Source organism: Vigna umbellata, chromosome 3 (genome assembly GCF_029865625.1).
Source record: "Vigna umbellata cultivar VRB3 chromosome 3, Vumbellata_1.0, whole genome shotgun sequence".
NCBI classification, from domain to species: domain Eukaryota; kingdom Viridiplantae; phylum Streptophyta; class Magnoliopsida; order Fabales; family Fabaceae; genus Vigna; species Vigna umbellata.
Genome location: NC_142167.1, coordinates 27,677,290 through 27,692,690, shown reverse-complemented (window position 1 = coordinate 27,692,690; position 15,401 = coordinate 27,677,290). Strand labels below are relative to the sequence as shown.

Genomic DNA, 15,401 nt, shown 5'->3' with positions numbered 1-15,401 from the left:
TTTAGCCACTAAATAAAGTGGTTTATTAGCAATCAAATTTGTTTCAGTGAAAAAATAGTTGTTGGTAGTTTCGATGTCTAAATATAAGTATAATTTCTTCTTCAATTAAGAGACTAAGACTAAATAATGTTCAGTGGCCAAATTAGCGACTGCATATATTTCAGTGGATAAATTAGCTTGCTCCCCAAATTAAATGATTTTCAATTTGCCTCCAAATCCATTTTGTGTCACACTTGCTCTATCATTTTGTGGAAAACCCTACCTTGGTCATCATTTTCCTTTACCTTGACAACTCTTGTCCCATCATATGCTCATTTTTGTGGTCAGTGTTTGAAACACAACTTGCTTGTGTTACACAAATTCTTTTTTTCATTCCCAGTACCTTATATTTCTGTATCATTACCACAATCATTCTTTTTTCTTTTGATGTATGTTTATGTGCAATCTTTTTCTTTATGTTAAATTTTCAAGCAATCAACTATGGCACCAATCACATCTCTCGTTAATGGTGTCTTGTTTAATTAGTCATTCCTATTCCACACTTTCAGAGTAGAAAATAAGTCTCTTTTCTTGGCTAAACATTTTTACTTACAGGAATGAATGACACACTTAAAAGGAAGGATTTTGATGTAGAGAATATGAAGGTGCAGAGAAACACTAGAAGGAGGGGTTGAATAGTATTTCCCAACTTTTCCACAACTTGGATTTTGATCATGATGTACGTAACACTTATAAGTTGGTAAGTTAAGTTCGTAAACACAATCCTAGGAAGATTGTTTACTTAACCAACTCATTGTAAGATTGAACGTAGGCAGTAGTCTTAAATAGTGTATGCCATAATATCAAAGAGAATATAGGAGAAGTTAATAGACTACATCGTTTATCAACAAATTAAAACATACATAATGTTTTATACTGGTTCACTTGTTAAGGCTATGTTCAATTCTGTTCTAAGTTAATTTAGAAGGTTCCATTAGATATTCAATGAAGTACAATTGAGTTTAACTCACTCTTGATTGCGTAGTATTATTTACCACTCTTAGTATTCGTAGACGCTCTAAGTACCACTAAGAAACTAGGTCTAGTTTAGTTTCTCCCAATTTTGGTTGTGTATTATTATTGACTACTCTTGGTATCCGTGATCATCGAATAACCTCAAGTTAACCTAGATCAATTGAGTATTTGCAACACTTCTCGTACTCAACAAGCCGCCAAGATTTCCTTGAGTATTCGCACCACTTCTAGTACTTAGCAACCCGCCGAGATTTCATTTCAGTTTCACCCACTCCTGATTGTGCATTATTCTTCACCACTCCTAGTATCCTTGATCAATGAATAACCTCCACTTATCCTAGATTAGTTGAGTATTAGCACCACTCATGGTATTAGACGACCTCACCTAGATTTCCTTAACCTTTCAGAGTTAAGTTGTAAGTGTTTTGATTCTCTCCATAATTAAAATCATGGATTACTTACAATTCGTTCAGACCATAACTCTCATAGAGAGGATTTGATTACAGTACAAAATAGTCTAAACATTTGTAGGTGTTTCTCTCATCTCTCTATTTTTCTCTCCTTACACAAGTAAGCATGTAATACATTGAAGTACTAGAGGGATGCTTTCTTTTCTCTTCTTTCCCTTTCTCTCATGTGATAAACACAAACAAATATTACAATAAAGCTTTTGAGAGACTCTCTTATGTGTTTCACTTTATCATTCTCTCTTCTTTCTTCAAGTGGATATTCTGATGAAGCTCGAGAATGTTCTTCTTTTCTTGAGCTCTTCTCTTTCTCCTTTTCTCTAATAAGAGTTATTTAGCATTGATAGCTTAAAGAGATTTCCTCACTCAATAGGTGATGAGATATCTTCATATCTTCATATTTTCTCTCCTCTTCCTCCTCATCTTCTTCTTTCTTCTAGTCTTCTATTTGTACACCTTGAGGATATAATCGTTGTGACAATGCTTGTCTTGAGATTTAACAATATGACTGTTTGACGAAGCTTGTCTGGAGATTTGTGCTTTCTGGCTATTGGTGCTGATGTCATTCATAGGATGGTGTAATTTGTCAAAGTAGGTGTGCTTTTCAGAGCTTTTAACAAAAGTGATTTTGACTTGTCTTTTTCGCACAACTTTTGATAATCTAAACATCGCTCTTCTTTGTCTTTTTCTCAACGTTCATTTTGGTAACCACATGAACATTCGTAGTGATTGTCCTACATAAGACAAATACATATATAGAGGATCTATTTGTTATTATTGTTTTATATTTTATTTTAGGATTCTTGTGTTTTCTTGTGTCTTGTTATTACTTTAGCTTGAAAGTCTTTTAGTGTTTTACTTCATTGAGGTTTGTTTCTTAACAAGTTTAATATTGTTGTTTTCTATCATTCCATGAATGTAATTCCTTTTACCTACTTCTGATCTGATTTTGATTTATAATCAGTTTATCAGATGTTGCTTTCGTTGTTTTTGACGTTAAGCACTAAATGTCATTTAATGTTTTCTCAGAACAACAAAGTGCTTTTGAATTCCTACCATTAAGTGACATTTTACATTTAAGTTCTTTTCTTTGAAGATACCAAGCATAGATATATACTTCATCAAAGATGAGGTGCTTATGGCATCGTTTACTCAAGTAAACGCTTCTTTAACTTTTGTCTCTTTTTAGACAGATAACGTTTAACTTGCTTAAGCTTTCTTACACATTTTAATCATTAAGTCTTTTAACATGTTTTATCAAAGACATTGTCTTGACCTATTTTGTTTTCGAGAGAAGCTAAATTCTTATTCTAGGTATTATGAGCATTATTAAGCGTTTTAACTCAATCTCTCTTAGACGCTTTAGACAAAACAACGTTTAACCATGCGTCTGGATGTTTTAGCCTAGATGTTTTTCTATTTCCTAAGACTTAGATGTTTTCCAAAGTTTTTCTATGTTTGGAGCTTTTGAGTTTTGTGTAGTTTCTTTTCCAATGTAGGTTCTGAATTTTTCTATTTCCTTAGATGTTTTAACTTATTTGTTTTGCTAAGTGTTTTTCTAGTTTTGGAGTTAGCTTTCCATACTTAGAGTGTTCTTCATTTTATGTTATTTAATTAAACTTCAAAACCAAGACTATAGAGTGTCAATTAGATGAGTTGGTCTTGTTTTGAGATAATACACACTTAAGGTACAATTTTCTCGTTGTGTAAATTGAACCTGTTAGTTTAAAATAAATTTCCATGGTTCGACCGTGTTTGGTTGTTCAAAACTAAAAGGGTAAGTTTTGGTTTTTGTATACATTTTGTGTCTACATTTGGGGAAGTGATACTGTTAGGGTTTATGTGTTGAGAGAGGCCTATAATTGTATACAAGGTTCAAACACTTGATCAAATGTCATGGCTTCATGATGAAAAAGGAAAGTAAATAAAATTTAATTTATTTGGTATTCTTCAATATGTGATTATTTTGACAATGTGTCTGGACGCATTTTTATATCTACAAATGGTCTTTCTACTATAATATCATGCATTATCAATCATTACTTTGTTGAACCCAGTCCTAATTAGAAGAAATTTCGTATTGACCTTCAAGATAAATGATTTGGAGAGTGTAAGGTAATTTCTATAATAGTTACATTACCATTATATTTTCCTATTATGTTTCCTAACTAATTTTTCATCAAGAATGTATAGTGGGATATGGAGCAAGAGCAAGTCACAAGATTCATTTTTGATGCAAAAGGCATATGTATTTCCAAAAATATAATGAAAAAAAATAGGATTAGTTAGGACAAAGGGACTTGGATTCTACCAAATATTCGAAAAACCTTGGACCTACATTGGAGAGTTCTATAGATTTCTAGAACAAGAGTGTCACTACCAAGGAAAATCGAGCTATTGAGAAGATAACTTTAACACATATTGTGGTGATTCCATATTTATTGCAGTTCACTTTGAGAAAATGGTAATCTTATTATATTTTTATATTTTCTATATTTTTAAGTCAAATTCAATATATTAGACTTGGGTGTTCAGTTTTATCTTGTATATGTAGACTATGGAGCTAGAACGATCACCAACTGCTTGAGAGGTTTTAGAGAGAACAAAGAAATTAAAGACTAGAGAATGAGTCAATCATAATACCCATGATCTTGGGGTGTGTTTAAACTTTAAGTCATAATTTAATATTCGTTACATGTTTTCTTCACAACAATCACATTTGAATTCATTTTTAGGAGAAATATAACCAATGCCGAGAACAAGCCCAACAACATCAAATACTTGAAGGATATTCTTCACAAAAACTCTCCTAATTACCTCCATTGATGACAATGAAAAATACTTTGTTGTTGTTGAAGGTGGAAATAAAGGGAATGAATGTGAATGAACTTGTGTGTTGAGTAAAAAGTTTACTTCTTATACATGTGGTCACTTTAGTACCATCCAAGCTCTAGTGGTTCATGAAATAGAAAATATGTGTGAAACTATTAAAAAATTAAACGGTGAACCAAAAGCTAAGGACAAGATATTTCAAGAAAAGATGACGCAATTGATGCAAGATCATGATCAACAGAAAAAACACATACACCGACAAGAAGAGCATATGAAACTTAGTTTATAACACATCCAATTGAAGAATCTTATGCGAGGCCCTTATATTCCTCATAGCAATGGAGATGATGTAGTATACCATTCTACTTATGGTAGTCCACATGAACATTAATTAAGTTTAATTGTATCATGACGTTAAAACTTGCATGTCTAGAACTAATTTTATTTTGGTTTTCATGTTGGACCATGTATTACACTACTTTTTACTACATTATATTATATATTGAGTTTATTGTTATTTAGTATAATTAAATATGTAGTATTTATAAGTAGGTTAGAAAATTGAATATAAGTGTTTAGATATCAATAAATATTTTAATTAAATTAAAAATCATATTTATTTGTGACCGAATTAGAAACCGAAAACCATTTTATTAAATTAAAATTTGTTCTTATTATTGATCACATTAGTGACTTAAATTTGGGTTGCTAAATTGGTCTCCAATACTTGAAGATGATTAATTTTTTAGTGATCAATTAGCGATTATAATTGTAGTGACTATTTAGTGACAGATTTAGAAATTAGTAGTTGATTGTTTTGTGATTAGAGTTTTCGTTGTCATTTATGTGGTTAATTCGATGATCAATAATATTTGCGACTGATTTTATCTTTTTAGCGACTAAATTTATAAAAATATTACAAAATATATTTTTTCTATTTATCAATTTTTATAATTCAATGTAGAACTTGATGTAGCAATGTACCTGTGAACTAATGAGTAGGCAAAGTGAAATATTATAATTTCTCAAATAATTTCTTTTCATAATAAAAAATACACTAAAATGAAATATATACAACAAATTAATAAATTATATTTTATTAATATAATAGAGCATTGATTACACTGAAACAAAGATAACTGTTCTACGTAACCACCACATGGTAGTAAATATTTTACCTATAGGCTGCAAGAACAACAACAAACAATTCTCAATTTATTAACATTTGAAGAAAAATGAAAAATTAAATTTAACAAACTTATGATTGAGTACTTCAGAGTTTACCAAGTGAATGTGAAAATTCATTATGTACGAACATCGTCATTAAAAGTTAGAATTAAAAAAAAAAAACATGTTCTTGCATAATGCAAGGACGGAAAAGGACCCACCAATTCAGTTTGAACACTGTATTGTAATTTTGTGAGCAGCACGTTTATATAGAACACATCAACAAACACATGCGCAGGATAAAAACATTACATTCGCACGGAATTTTCAAAAGAAGACTTGGTTTTAGACCAAATTCCTTTGTAGCAAAATTGTCTAACTTGAGCAAGTAAGACTGTATTCATTACAAAGAAGTTTGTTTTACTAGTTGATCTGAAGTATAATAATATTAATAAATAATCGATTAATAGTTATTATTATTATTATTATAAAAAAATTGTGAAAAGATAATTTATTCCTTTGGAGAGAAAAACATAAATAGGGTTGATTTTGTTTTGTTTTGGCAGCATTGGTGAAGAAGAGAATTAAGAGCGAAGAAAGTGGGTGCAATTCTGGTATGAATATGAATGTGTCTGTTGGAAATGCCGAAAAGCATGAAATTGTGGTCGTTGAATCAAGTCAGCAACTTCGGCAGCTATGTCTTAAATGGCGGAAACAACATTTAAACTTAGGAAGGTAGTAGGACATGCAATCAATCACCATTTCCCAACACCCATGTGTCTCAGCAAGATTAATTACAACTTACCTTTTTCATCTTCTTTAAGATTTTTTATATCACCTTTTCCAATTTTTTTTCTTAAAATAATCTCAATCTCTTACTATATACATTCTTTATTGAGATAAAGGAGAGAACTGCATTTAAAACAAGGTATTTCTTCCACAAGAGAGAGGTGAAAATTTAAGTAAGTTTATATATTTTTAAAAAGTTCCAATTGCTAATATTTTGGGACAGGAATGTTATGTACTGAAATTAATTTTAGGTAATAAGTATAATGTATTTCGTTTAAACTTTATTAATGATTGAGGTAATTGAAAATGTGTTTGGTCTTTAATTGGTATCATATGTGTTTATTAAAAGCAAAATTAACATTAATATGTAACTATTTTTTCAAAATTAATTGCATTAATATTATTTTTGCTATAATGAATACAGGTGAGATTTACTAAAATAACAAGCACATGTAATTTCTTTAACCCTTACAAAAATTTAAATAAAATAAAATTTAATACTTATTTACTTAACACTATTTATCCATTATTCTTTACAAGAAAAATGAAAAACAACTTACACATCTTCTTAGATTTCTAGACTTTATTGACTTTTGTAATAATTATGTTGAAGTAATATACTTAGAGTAGTATTCTTTTTTGATGTTTGGACAATACTTAAACGCAAAATAACATTATCTTAAAATATTAGTGTCAATGGGAAGGAAAAGAAATTTCAAATACTTTTAAGAAAATGAAAAAATTATTTTAAAGAATGAATCTCATTTCTTTAAATTAGGAGAAAGTAAAAGTGATTTTAAATATGAATATTCATTTTTTTTTTTAGATTTTGAATCAGAAAGTATGAGATGTCTAATAATTTTACATCATTTAAGAATTGAAACCAATAACAATTAAATGTATTTTTTTCCTAAAACATTCGAAGCATTTGAGATATTTTTTAAGAATAAATTTATTAATAAATTTGTTAGTAGTGTTATTTGAATGAAGTTAAGGTCAAAATATTCTTTTTACATAAATTTTAATTTTTTTATCACATAAAATGATCGAATAATAGGAGCATGATATATTTTTTTTCCAGTAAAACTTTTATTTCTGAAGTTGAATTCTCAGTTTTTTTCTGAAAGGAAGAATTATTAAGGACAAGCTATTTTTCCTAATAATGTTATGTTTCCCAGCTGCAGATAGAATTTCTGATTTGCTGATGATGTGAAAAATTTAAGCAAGAGGTAGCATAAAAACGAATCTCTACATTATACCTAAATAGTAATTACTTTGGTCTCTAAGATTATAAAATAAAAGGAATCTCCTTTAGTCAAGAATTAGTCAAAGTAGGCGACACAAAATGTGAGTTTGGAAGATGAATTTCCTTGGCGTGCCCAAAATTTCAATCCACAGTCCCTCTCTTGTCCCATACAAGCCATGTTACAAGTCTCCTCTAGAACCAGAAATAAATTATCAAATTAAAGACTAAAATGATATGTGTTTGACCATTTTAAGAACTAAAATGGCATCTTTAGAAATTTTAGTCACTAAAATTTATTGGTATTCATAAATCTGGTAAAGTAATTTGTCTCCTTTAAGGCATTCCAATCTAATGTGAAATCAACAATCCTTTCACACCTTCCATACTTTTCTCATCTCATAAATCACCCTTCTTCCTCACTCTTCCTTTTCAATCACCATCTTCTCCACCTCTTTTCTTCTAAATAACACTTTCAAACAGTTCTTATGGCCAAACCAACTCATGCAAAACCAGGTTGTTTTTCTGACTTCTTTCACCTTCTCTTTTGTGCTGAGAATGGAAACACCTCTCAAATGCACCCTTATTCTGACCCCATTACCAAACCACATGCATCAGAACCACTGCATGCTCATAATAATGATGCAATGGTCAATGCAACTAAACCAGGAGTTGTGGCAAGGCTAATGGGGCTTGATTCACTGCCAAGTACCAAATTCGTATCAAACACAGACACCCCAGATTCAGTTCCCAGAAGTAGGTCAGTCAACTTTGTGGATTACTTGCTCAAGTTCGACACCAGCCAAGCCAACCATCACCAAGTGAAAACCTCAGCATCATTCAGAGAGGTTCCTGCACCGTTTCAGCACAAAAGCAAAAGCCACGATCTTGTCGTGTTCTACTGGGATAGTGGGAGTGAAGATCATGAAGTTGGATCCTTTTCGAGGATTCAAGAAATGGGGTTGGAAGAATCTAGACAGAGAAAGAAGCAGGGAAGCAAGAACAAGGAGATTGTTGGTGTCACAGAAGAGAGGAACCTCACAAAGAGAAGGCAACTTTCCAAGTTCGAGAATGAGCCTAGGGTGGTTCCTCTTAAGCATGGTTCAAAGGTTCGAAATCACAATGAAGATAAAGCTTTGGCACCAGTTTCTGCATGCTCTAGGAGTTGTGGTAATGGAAGAAAAGATGGTAGTGGTGGTGGTCCTAGTGGGTTAAGAACAACCTCAACATTGCCAAATAAGCAGAAGAAAGTGCCCTCTGAAGCAAAACGTTTGAAGAATACCAGAAAACAACACGAGATAGAGAGTGAATGTAGCTCAGAGAATTTCAGTGCAATCTCAGTCCTAGGCGACTATGACTACTCATTTCTTTATGGACCTGATTTTCCAGGTTTGTCTCTGAATTCTTTGTTTTTTCATAATGAAGATAGGATGCTTTTAAGGGATAATAAGAGGAAAATTTTACTCTAATGAACAATGAATCGGGAAAAGACTTGTATAAAAGATGAAGACACGATTTTCAACAAAAATAATAACTTATCTTAAATTTCTAAGTATAATAATTCACTTTAGCAAAGTGTGGCCTTGGTAAGAAGAAAGAAAAAAAGTGTCTGGTATTAGAATTTAGTTCCCCACAAAGCAGCTTTAGGATTGATGTTAGGATATATAGACATTTTAATGATGTATATACATTTATTATTGTAGATTACAGAAGGCACTTAAAGCCAAAGACAAAGTGGGAATTTTCAGAACTTTTATTGGATGATGATGTTGGAGACAGAGCAAGCAAGGACAAAGAATGTTCCTACCCTGACATCAACCAGAAAAAAGAGTGTTTATCAGAATTAAGGGAGAAGCTTTGCAAGTTTACAGAAAATGATTTCAGAGAATCAGATTTCACAAGAAAACGCGTGTGTGAGGGTGAAAATTATGACGAAATTTGTTTGGAGTATGAGCATAAAATTTTTGACATTTTACTACACCAGCTTGTCAATGAACTTGTGGAACTTTCATTTTGAGAATTTTGTTATGTTAATGGGTAGAGAGTATAACTAAAACTTTGAAAAATGCTAACAGGAGCAAACTAACATTTTTTAATGTTATTAAATAGCAAATGTCAAGACCAGAAAAAACAATAAAAGGTTTTGGTATTTTTTCAATGTTAAATAAAACTCGAAATACAGAAAATTAATATTAATAAAGTTGATTAAGAAGTTGGGATTAGTGTTCACGCAATTTTTTCTCGGAAATTGTTCCGAAGTCTGATTGTGTGTGATTCATTATATTTAAAGTATTATCGCATATAGTAATTTTATGATTATACATGCGGTTTACCGTATAGAGGTTAAATTGTAGTTGAGAAAAATATATTTACGTAATCTAAGTTTTAAGGTTAAAGATATTTGAATAATTTTTTTATTATTTTTATTTTAAATTAAAAATAAAAATTATTAAAGGTGTTTAAAGTATGTTTTTTTTATGAATAGAGATTTTTTTGTTAACTAAAATTTGTTACACTTTAAAAAATTACATAAGTTAATCAATCTCACACACATATAAATATATATAATAAATTATTAAAATATGTTAAAATTATTATATTTTATTAGTTAATTTTATAGTGATTTAATTAATTAATTGTAGTTAAAAACATATATCAAGAAAAGATTATTGTGTAAAAATCATAAATAATATTTTAATTTGTTGAGGATCAAATTAAAATATTAAAACTTAAAAAAAATATTTGATAGATATTATAAAAGGGGTCATAGTCTTCGTATGTGAAAATCAAGAGAACCTAAGATGTTTTAGGGAATAAAGATCATAAACCCATCTGTATGGTTCCTAATGTCTAATATTTTATATACGCTTCCGTTTTCTGTTATAAAAAAAATTGAAAATTGCTCTATTTCATCAATTATTGATCAATGATTCATAACATAACGTTTTCTGTTATAAAAAAAATTGAAAATTGCTCTATTTCATCAATTATTGATCAATGATTCATAACATAACATTTAACTTTTCATTACGACGATTTTGTTTTTAAAAGATCTTTCAAAAGATAAAAAAAAAATATTTACACCAAGCTTAACCTTAGTTCCAACGATGTAAGACTATAAGATGTACCTGAACAAAAATCATAAAAAAAAAGATTATCGTAGTCCTGTTTTTCTTCGTCTTCATTATTTATTTAGATCCTAATTCTCTAATAAAATAAATATTTAACTATTTTTTACAAGTAGGCTTAATTGAATTTTAAGTTTCTTCTAAATTTAAATATTTTTAATTTAGTATTTATTAATGTTTTTTATGTATTGAGTATTTAAAAGGTTAAACCACTTCTGCCGTTTTTATTTATGTGGTTTTTTTTCAGTTAGATCCTCATATTATTGGTTTCTCCAATTTAGTCCTTAAAAGTGAAAAATTGACTCAATTGGGTCTTTGCCGTTAAATTGGGTTAACGAGATTAAGTTTTTGATGACCTGACACCTTGACGTGGTAAGTTTTTAATATGTGGCATTAGCAGAAGTTTATACTTGGAATTTCATAACATTATACATTTTAGAAATAGGGATTTCTAAAATGGGAATTCGGGTTCATTTCCAGTCTTCTCAAATGTATAAGATTGGATTTCTGCAATTTCCGCAAGCCTCACATCAGTTGCCTTCTTCCCTTCCAAACATCGCGATAGGTACCCATCATCTTCGATAACTAGATCCTCATCCACCGAGGCCATTTCATCATCACAGTAATCAAATCCCTCAGTTAGATCCTCAGACTTGTAAATTTCAGCTTTGTAGATACTGCTTATAAGCATGAGCCACCACTTAGATACACAGGAACAATAGCTCCTCTCTTTGCCACAAGAGAGCCGTATGAAAATCTCAAAAACACATTCATTAGGAAGAACTTCAATCGTAGGCTTTTGATCTTTCCTGAGCCATGAAGTTTCAAAAATATCTAGGGCGTTGATGCGAGCTCATTTTTTAGGACTGTAGTGGTATGCATCCACACTTGAACCCAAAGTACACATGCGATCCAAATCAATGACATTTTTTTTGATAAAAGGAAGCTCCATAATAGAGTTCATCATCACCTGTAAAACACATGAAAACAACCCATCAAAAACACTACTTCCAAGAGCCAAAGAAACATTATTTATCTTACATTCAACCATCTCCGTCGCCGCCATGGCTCAGAGAACATCATGACCCTGTTCTTGTTTAGAACGTGAGTGAACCCTAATTTTGCAAGAACATCATACAATAAACCTCGCTAAAACTCATTTCAATCTCCTCTCTTTGCCACAAGAGAGCTGTCTGAAAATCTCAAAAACACATTCATTAGGAAGAACTTTAATCGTAGGCTTTTGATCTTTCCTGAGCCATGGAGTTTCAAAAATATCTGGGGCATTGATGTGAGCTCATTTCTTAGGACTGTAGTGGTACGTATCCACACTTGAACCCAAAGTACACATGCGATCCAAATCAATGACATTTTTTTGATAAAAGGAAGCTCCATAATAGAGTTCATCATCACCTGTAAAACACATGAAAACAACCCATCAAAAACACTACTTCCAAGAGCCAAAGAAACATTATTTATCTTACATTCAACCATCTCCATCGTCGCCATGGTCCAAAGAACATCATGACCTTGTTCTTATTCAGAACGTGAATGAACCCTAATTTCGCGAGAACTTCATACAATAAACCTCGCTAAAACTCATTTCAATCTCCAACCCTATCAATCCTAAATTTGTTGTGTCTTCAATCTCGAATAAGAAGACTCTCTTCCCAATTTGATTTTTATCAACTCTAAATCCCTAATTCCTCATCTTTAGATTTAACCTTAATTCTTATTTCAGAAATCCATATTTTTAAAATGTAAAATGTTATGAAATTCCACATATAAACTTATGTTAATGCCACTTATTAAAAACTTATCACGTCAAGGTGTCAGGTCATAAAAAACTTAACCCCATTAACCCAATTTAACGGCAGAAACCCAATTGAGTCAATTTTTTATTTTTAAGGACTAAATTGGAAAAACTGATAATACGATGATCTAATTGAAAAAAAAGCCACATAAATAGGAACTACAAAATTGGTTTAACCGTATTTAAAATATTTACATTTTTTAATTAAGTTCTTATCGTTTAATTTCTTTCACAGTAAAATAAATATTATTTTATCTTATCATCTTACTTACTTAGTCTTCATATATTAAGAAAAACATGAAATTATGTAGTTAACATAAAATAATATTAAGATTTGTAACTTGTATTACTTTCGTTAAAAACGTGTTAATATCAAAATCACATACTTCTGCAATGACTATAAATACTAAAAAATTGTCTTTATCGTCACAATTAACTTGAGCGTCCTTGTTATCCAAAAGTTTTAACAATAAAAATACTGTCATTTTATATTTATCATATAAAATAAATAAGATAATAAACAAGATAATAATTAGATCACTCAATTAATTAAAAAATTAAACGACAAACATTCAATTGAAATATATAAAAATTTTAAATACTAAATTAAATATTTAAATTTATGAGAAAGTTGAAACTTAATTAAACTTATATTTTTCACATTCGGAAAGCTAACCACATTTGTAAAACTTTTTTGTAAAATATTATAGTTATTTTAGAGTTTTGGCGACAATTTCATGTGTTAAATTAATTTGACTTGAGAAATACTCCCGTGAAAGCTATTTGAATATATGAAGTTGGAAACTTTTTCAGTGATGAGCAGACACAGGCCAAGCAAGAGCAAAGACAAAGAGAAGGAATAAATATTTTCCTTTTTATTTCTTCCCATTATTAATTTTATGCTCTGCTCTTAGCTCATTTTGTTTGGTGTTTTTTGGTCTATTCCAAGACATAAATGTCACAGTATTTTTTTTTCTTTGGTGAAAAATGACATGAACATCATTATACACCTCAAGTTCTCATCAGATTTTGTCCCTAACTCAGGCAAATAGTCGTAGTTATGGCCCATATTATTTCAGAGGATAAGCCCAATTCTTCCTCACTCTGTTCAATTTTTTAACTACATATTCATTTTGGAATTGACTTTCCAGAATATAAAAAACATATTTCAAAAATTCCATTCCAGAATAAATGGAAAATAACCACACACCAAAATTAGGACAGGTTTTTTTCTGAACTTATCAAATTTCTTCTCACCAGAAAATTTTATTTAAAATCAGAGTGGGTGAGTGTCTTAAAAAAAAATGTTTCCAAAATTGATTTAATATATTCCAAAAAAGAAAAACATGATGGAATGCAGGAAGAAATTTAATAGGATGTAGGAAGAAACTTGCAAAAATTACTGGGATGTAAAAGGTTAAGCCCCAGTGGAAAATCTAACAGGTCCATAAACTTAAATGTCCTATTTTTCAATCACATTGTATTGGTAACATGAGATTTGGTAATATTATAAAATTAGAAGGATCGAACAACATTTTCTTTTAAATTTTTGTTCCTTTTATTTTATCATTTTTTATTTTTTTTAAACTGAATTTCTACAGTTTAAAATAAATTATTATAAATCTATATAGGTTAAAAATTATATTTTTTCTTTAATATATATATATATATATATATATTAAAAAAGTATTAAACTTTTTTAACTTTGAAATTTAAATTTTATATATTGTCTGAAAATTTTTACATGGTAATGGTGATGCGTTTATTCAACTTTGAACTTTCCCCAAAATGGTTTCTAACAATTTGTTTTCAAGTCAAATCTTCAAAATCTTAATTCAATATACACCTTTGAACTTTTCTAATGATAAAGAGACAATGAACCAACAAAGAAAACCTAAAAAAAAAAGAATAAATATTTTCCTTTTTGGTTCTCAACGTAATATCTTTGATTATTTCTTCCTGCACGCCATGATTACTACATGCACCTACATACTAAGAGAAAAAAAAGAAAAAAAATACTCCTCCAACTACACCTTCCGTTACCTTCCATTACCTTCCGTCTTCTATTCCCGCTGCACTTGAAAAAGAAAAAAATAAGATAAGTTTTTTTTTTCTAGAAAATTAGGTTAAGGAATTCGGAAAAATTGTCTAAAAATATGCATCTTATATATTTTCGAAGATATCATATATGTTAAGAAAGCTCCTTGTGAAATGTATTTTACGTATTCTGTAAAGTGTGTATTAAAGTTTTTGTTTCAAAAATCTTGTTTTGGAAAAGATTTATAGAATAAAAAATATGGAGTGCGGTTAGTAATTCTACGGGTGCAGGAGGATTAAGCTATAGCTTTGGTTATTGGTCTTGTCCACTTGGCGTGAGTATTAGGCCATATTTCTTGTAGAAATGATTGCTTGGACAATGCTTTAATGCTATTCCAACTCGAGAACTCACAAGAAAAAAACCGAGTGAATAGGAAAGAAAATATACAAAAATTGTTATGAATTAATGTTTTTTTTTTAATTTGTTACAATTACTTATATTAGTTATATGATTGATTGATTTGTTACGTTTATTTATATTATGGATTACTTTTCATGAGATTTAATTTTTTTATTAATTATTTGTAATCTTGAAGGGATATACTTTGAGTTGTATTTAATATTTTAAAAAAAATATTCTTAATAATAATACATATAAAATTAGTCTTTATTTCCTCTTCTTTCTTTTTCTTCTTCTTTCTTTTTCTTCTTCTTTCTATTATCAAATTTATATTTTATAATAGGTCATCACATGAATTAGTTAACAAAATTATAATTTTCTTTCTTTTGTATTCCTTATAAGTCGACCAATGTTATGTTTTTATTTTTTATGGACATGTTTTAAAATTCTGAAATCTTAATTTATGCCTTTTATAGTGATTTATTTTTATCTTTATAATTAATAGAATTAT

The 15,401-nt window shown here is 29.7% G+C and overlaps 1 protein-coding gene across 1 annotated transcript; it reads left to right on the top strand.

The window, feature by feature from the left end:
* The first annotated feature begins 7,907 nt into the window (after positions 1 to 7,907).
* Positions 7,908 to 9,532, top strand: LOC124824338 (uncharacterized). The gene is made up of 2 exons (XM_047296766.2): positions 7,908 to 8,901; positions 9,216 to 9,532. The coding sequence occupies exons 1-2, from the start codon at positions 8,001 to 8,003 to the stop codon at positions 9,527 to 9,529; spliced, it is 1,215 nt and encodes a 404-aa protein (XP_047152722.2). The 5' UTR covers positions 7,908 to 8,000; the 3' UTR covers positions 9,530 to 9,532.
* Positions 9,533 to 15,401: the final 5,869 nt, after the last annotated feature.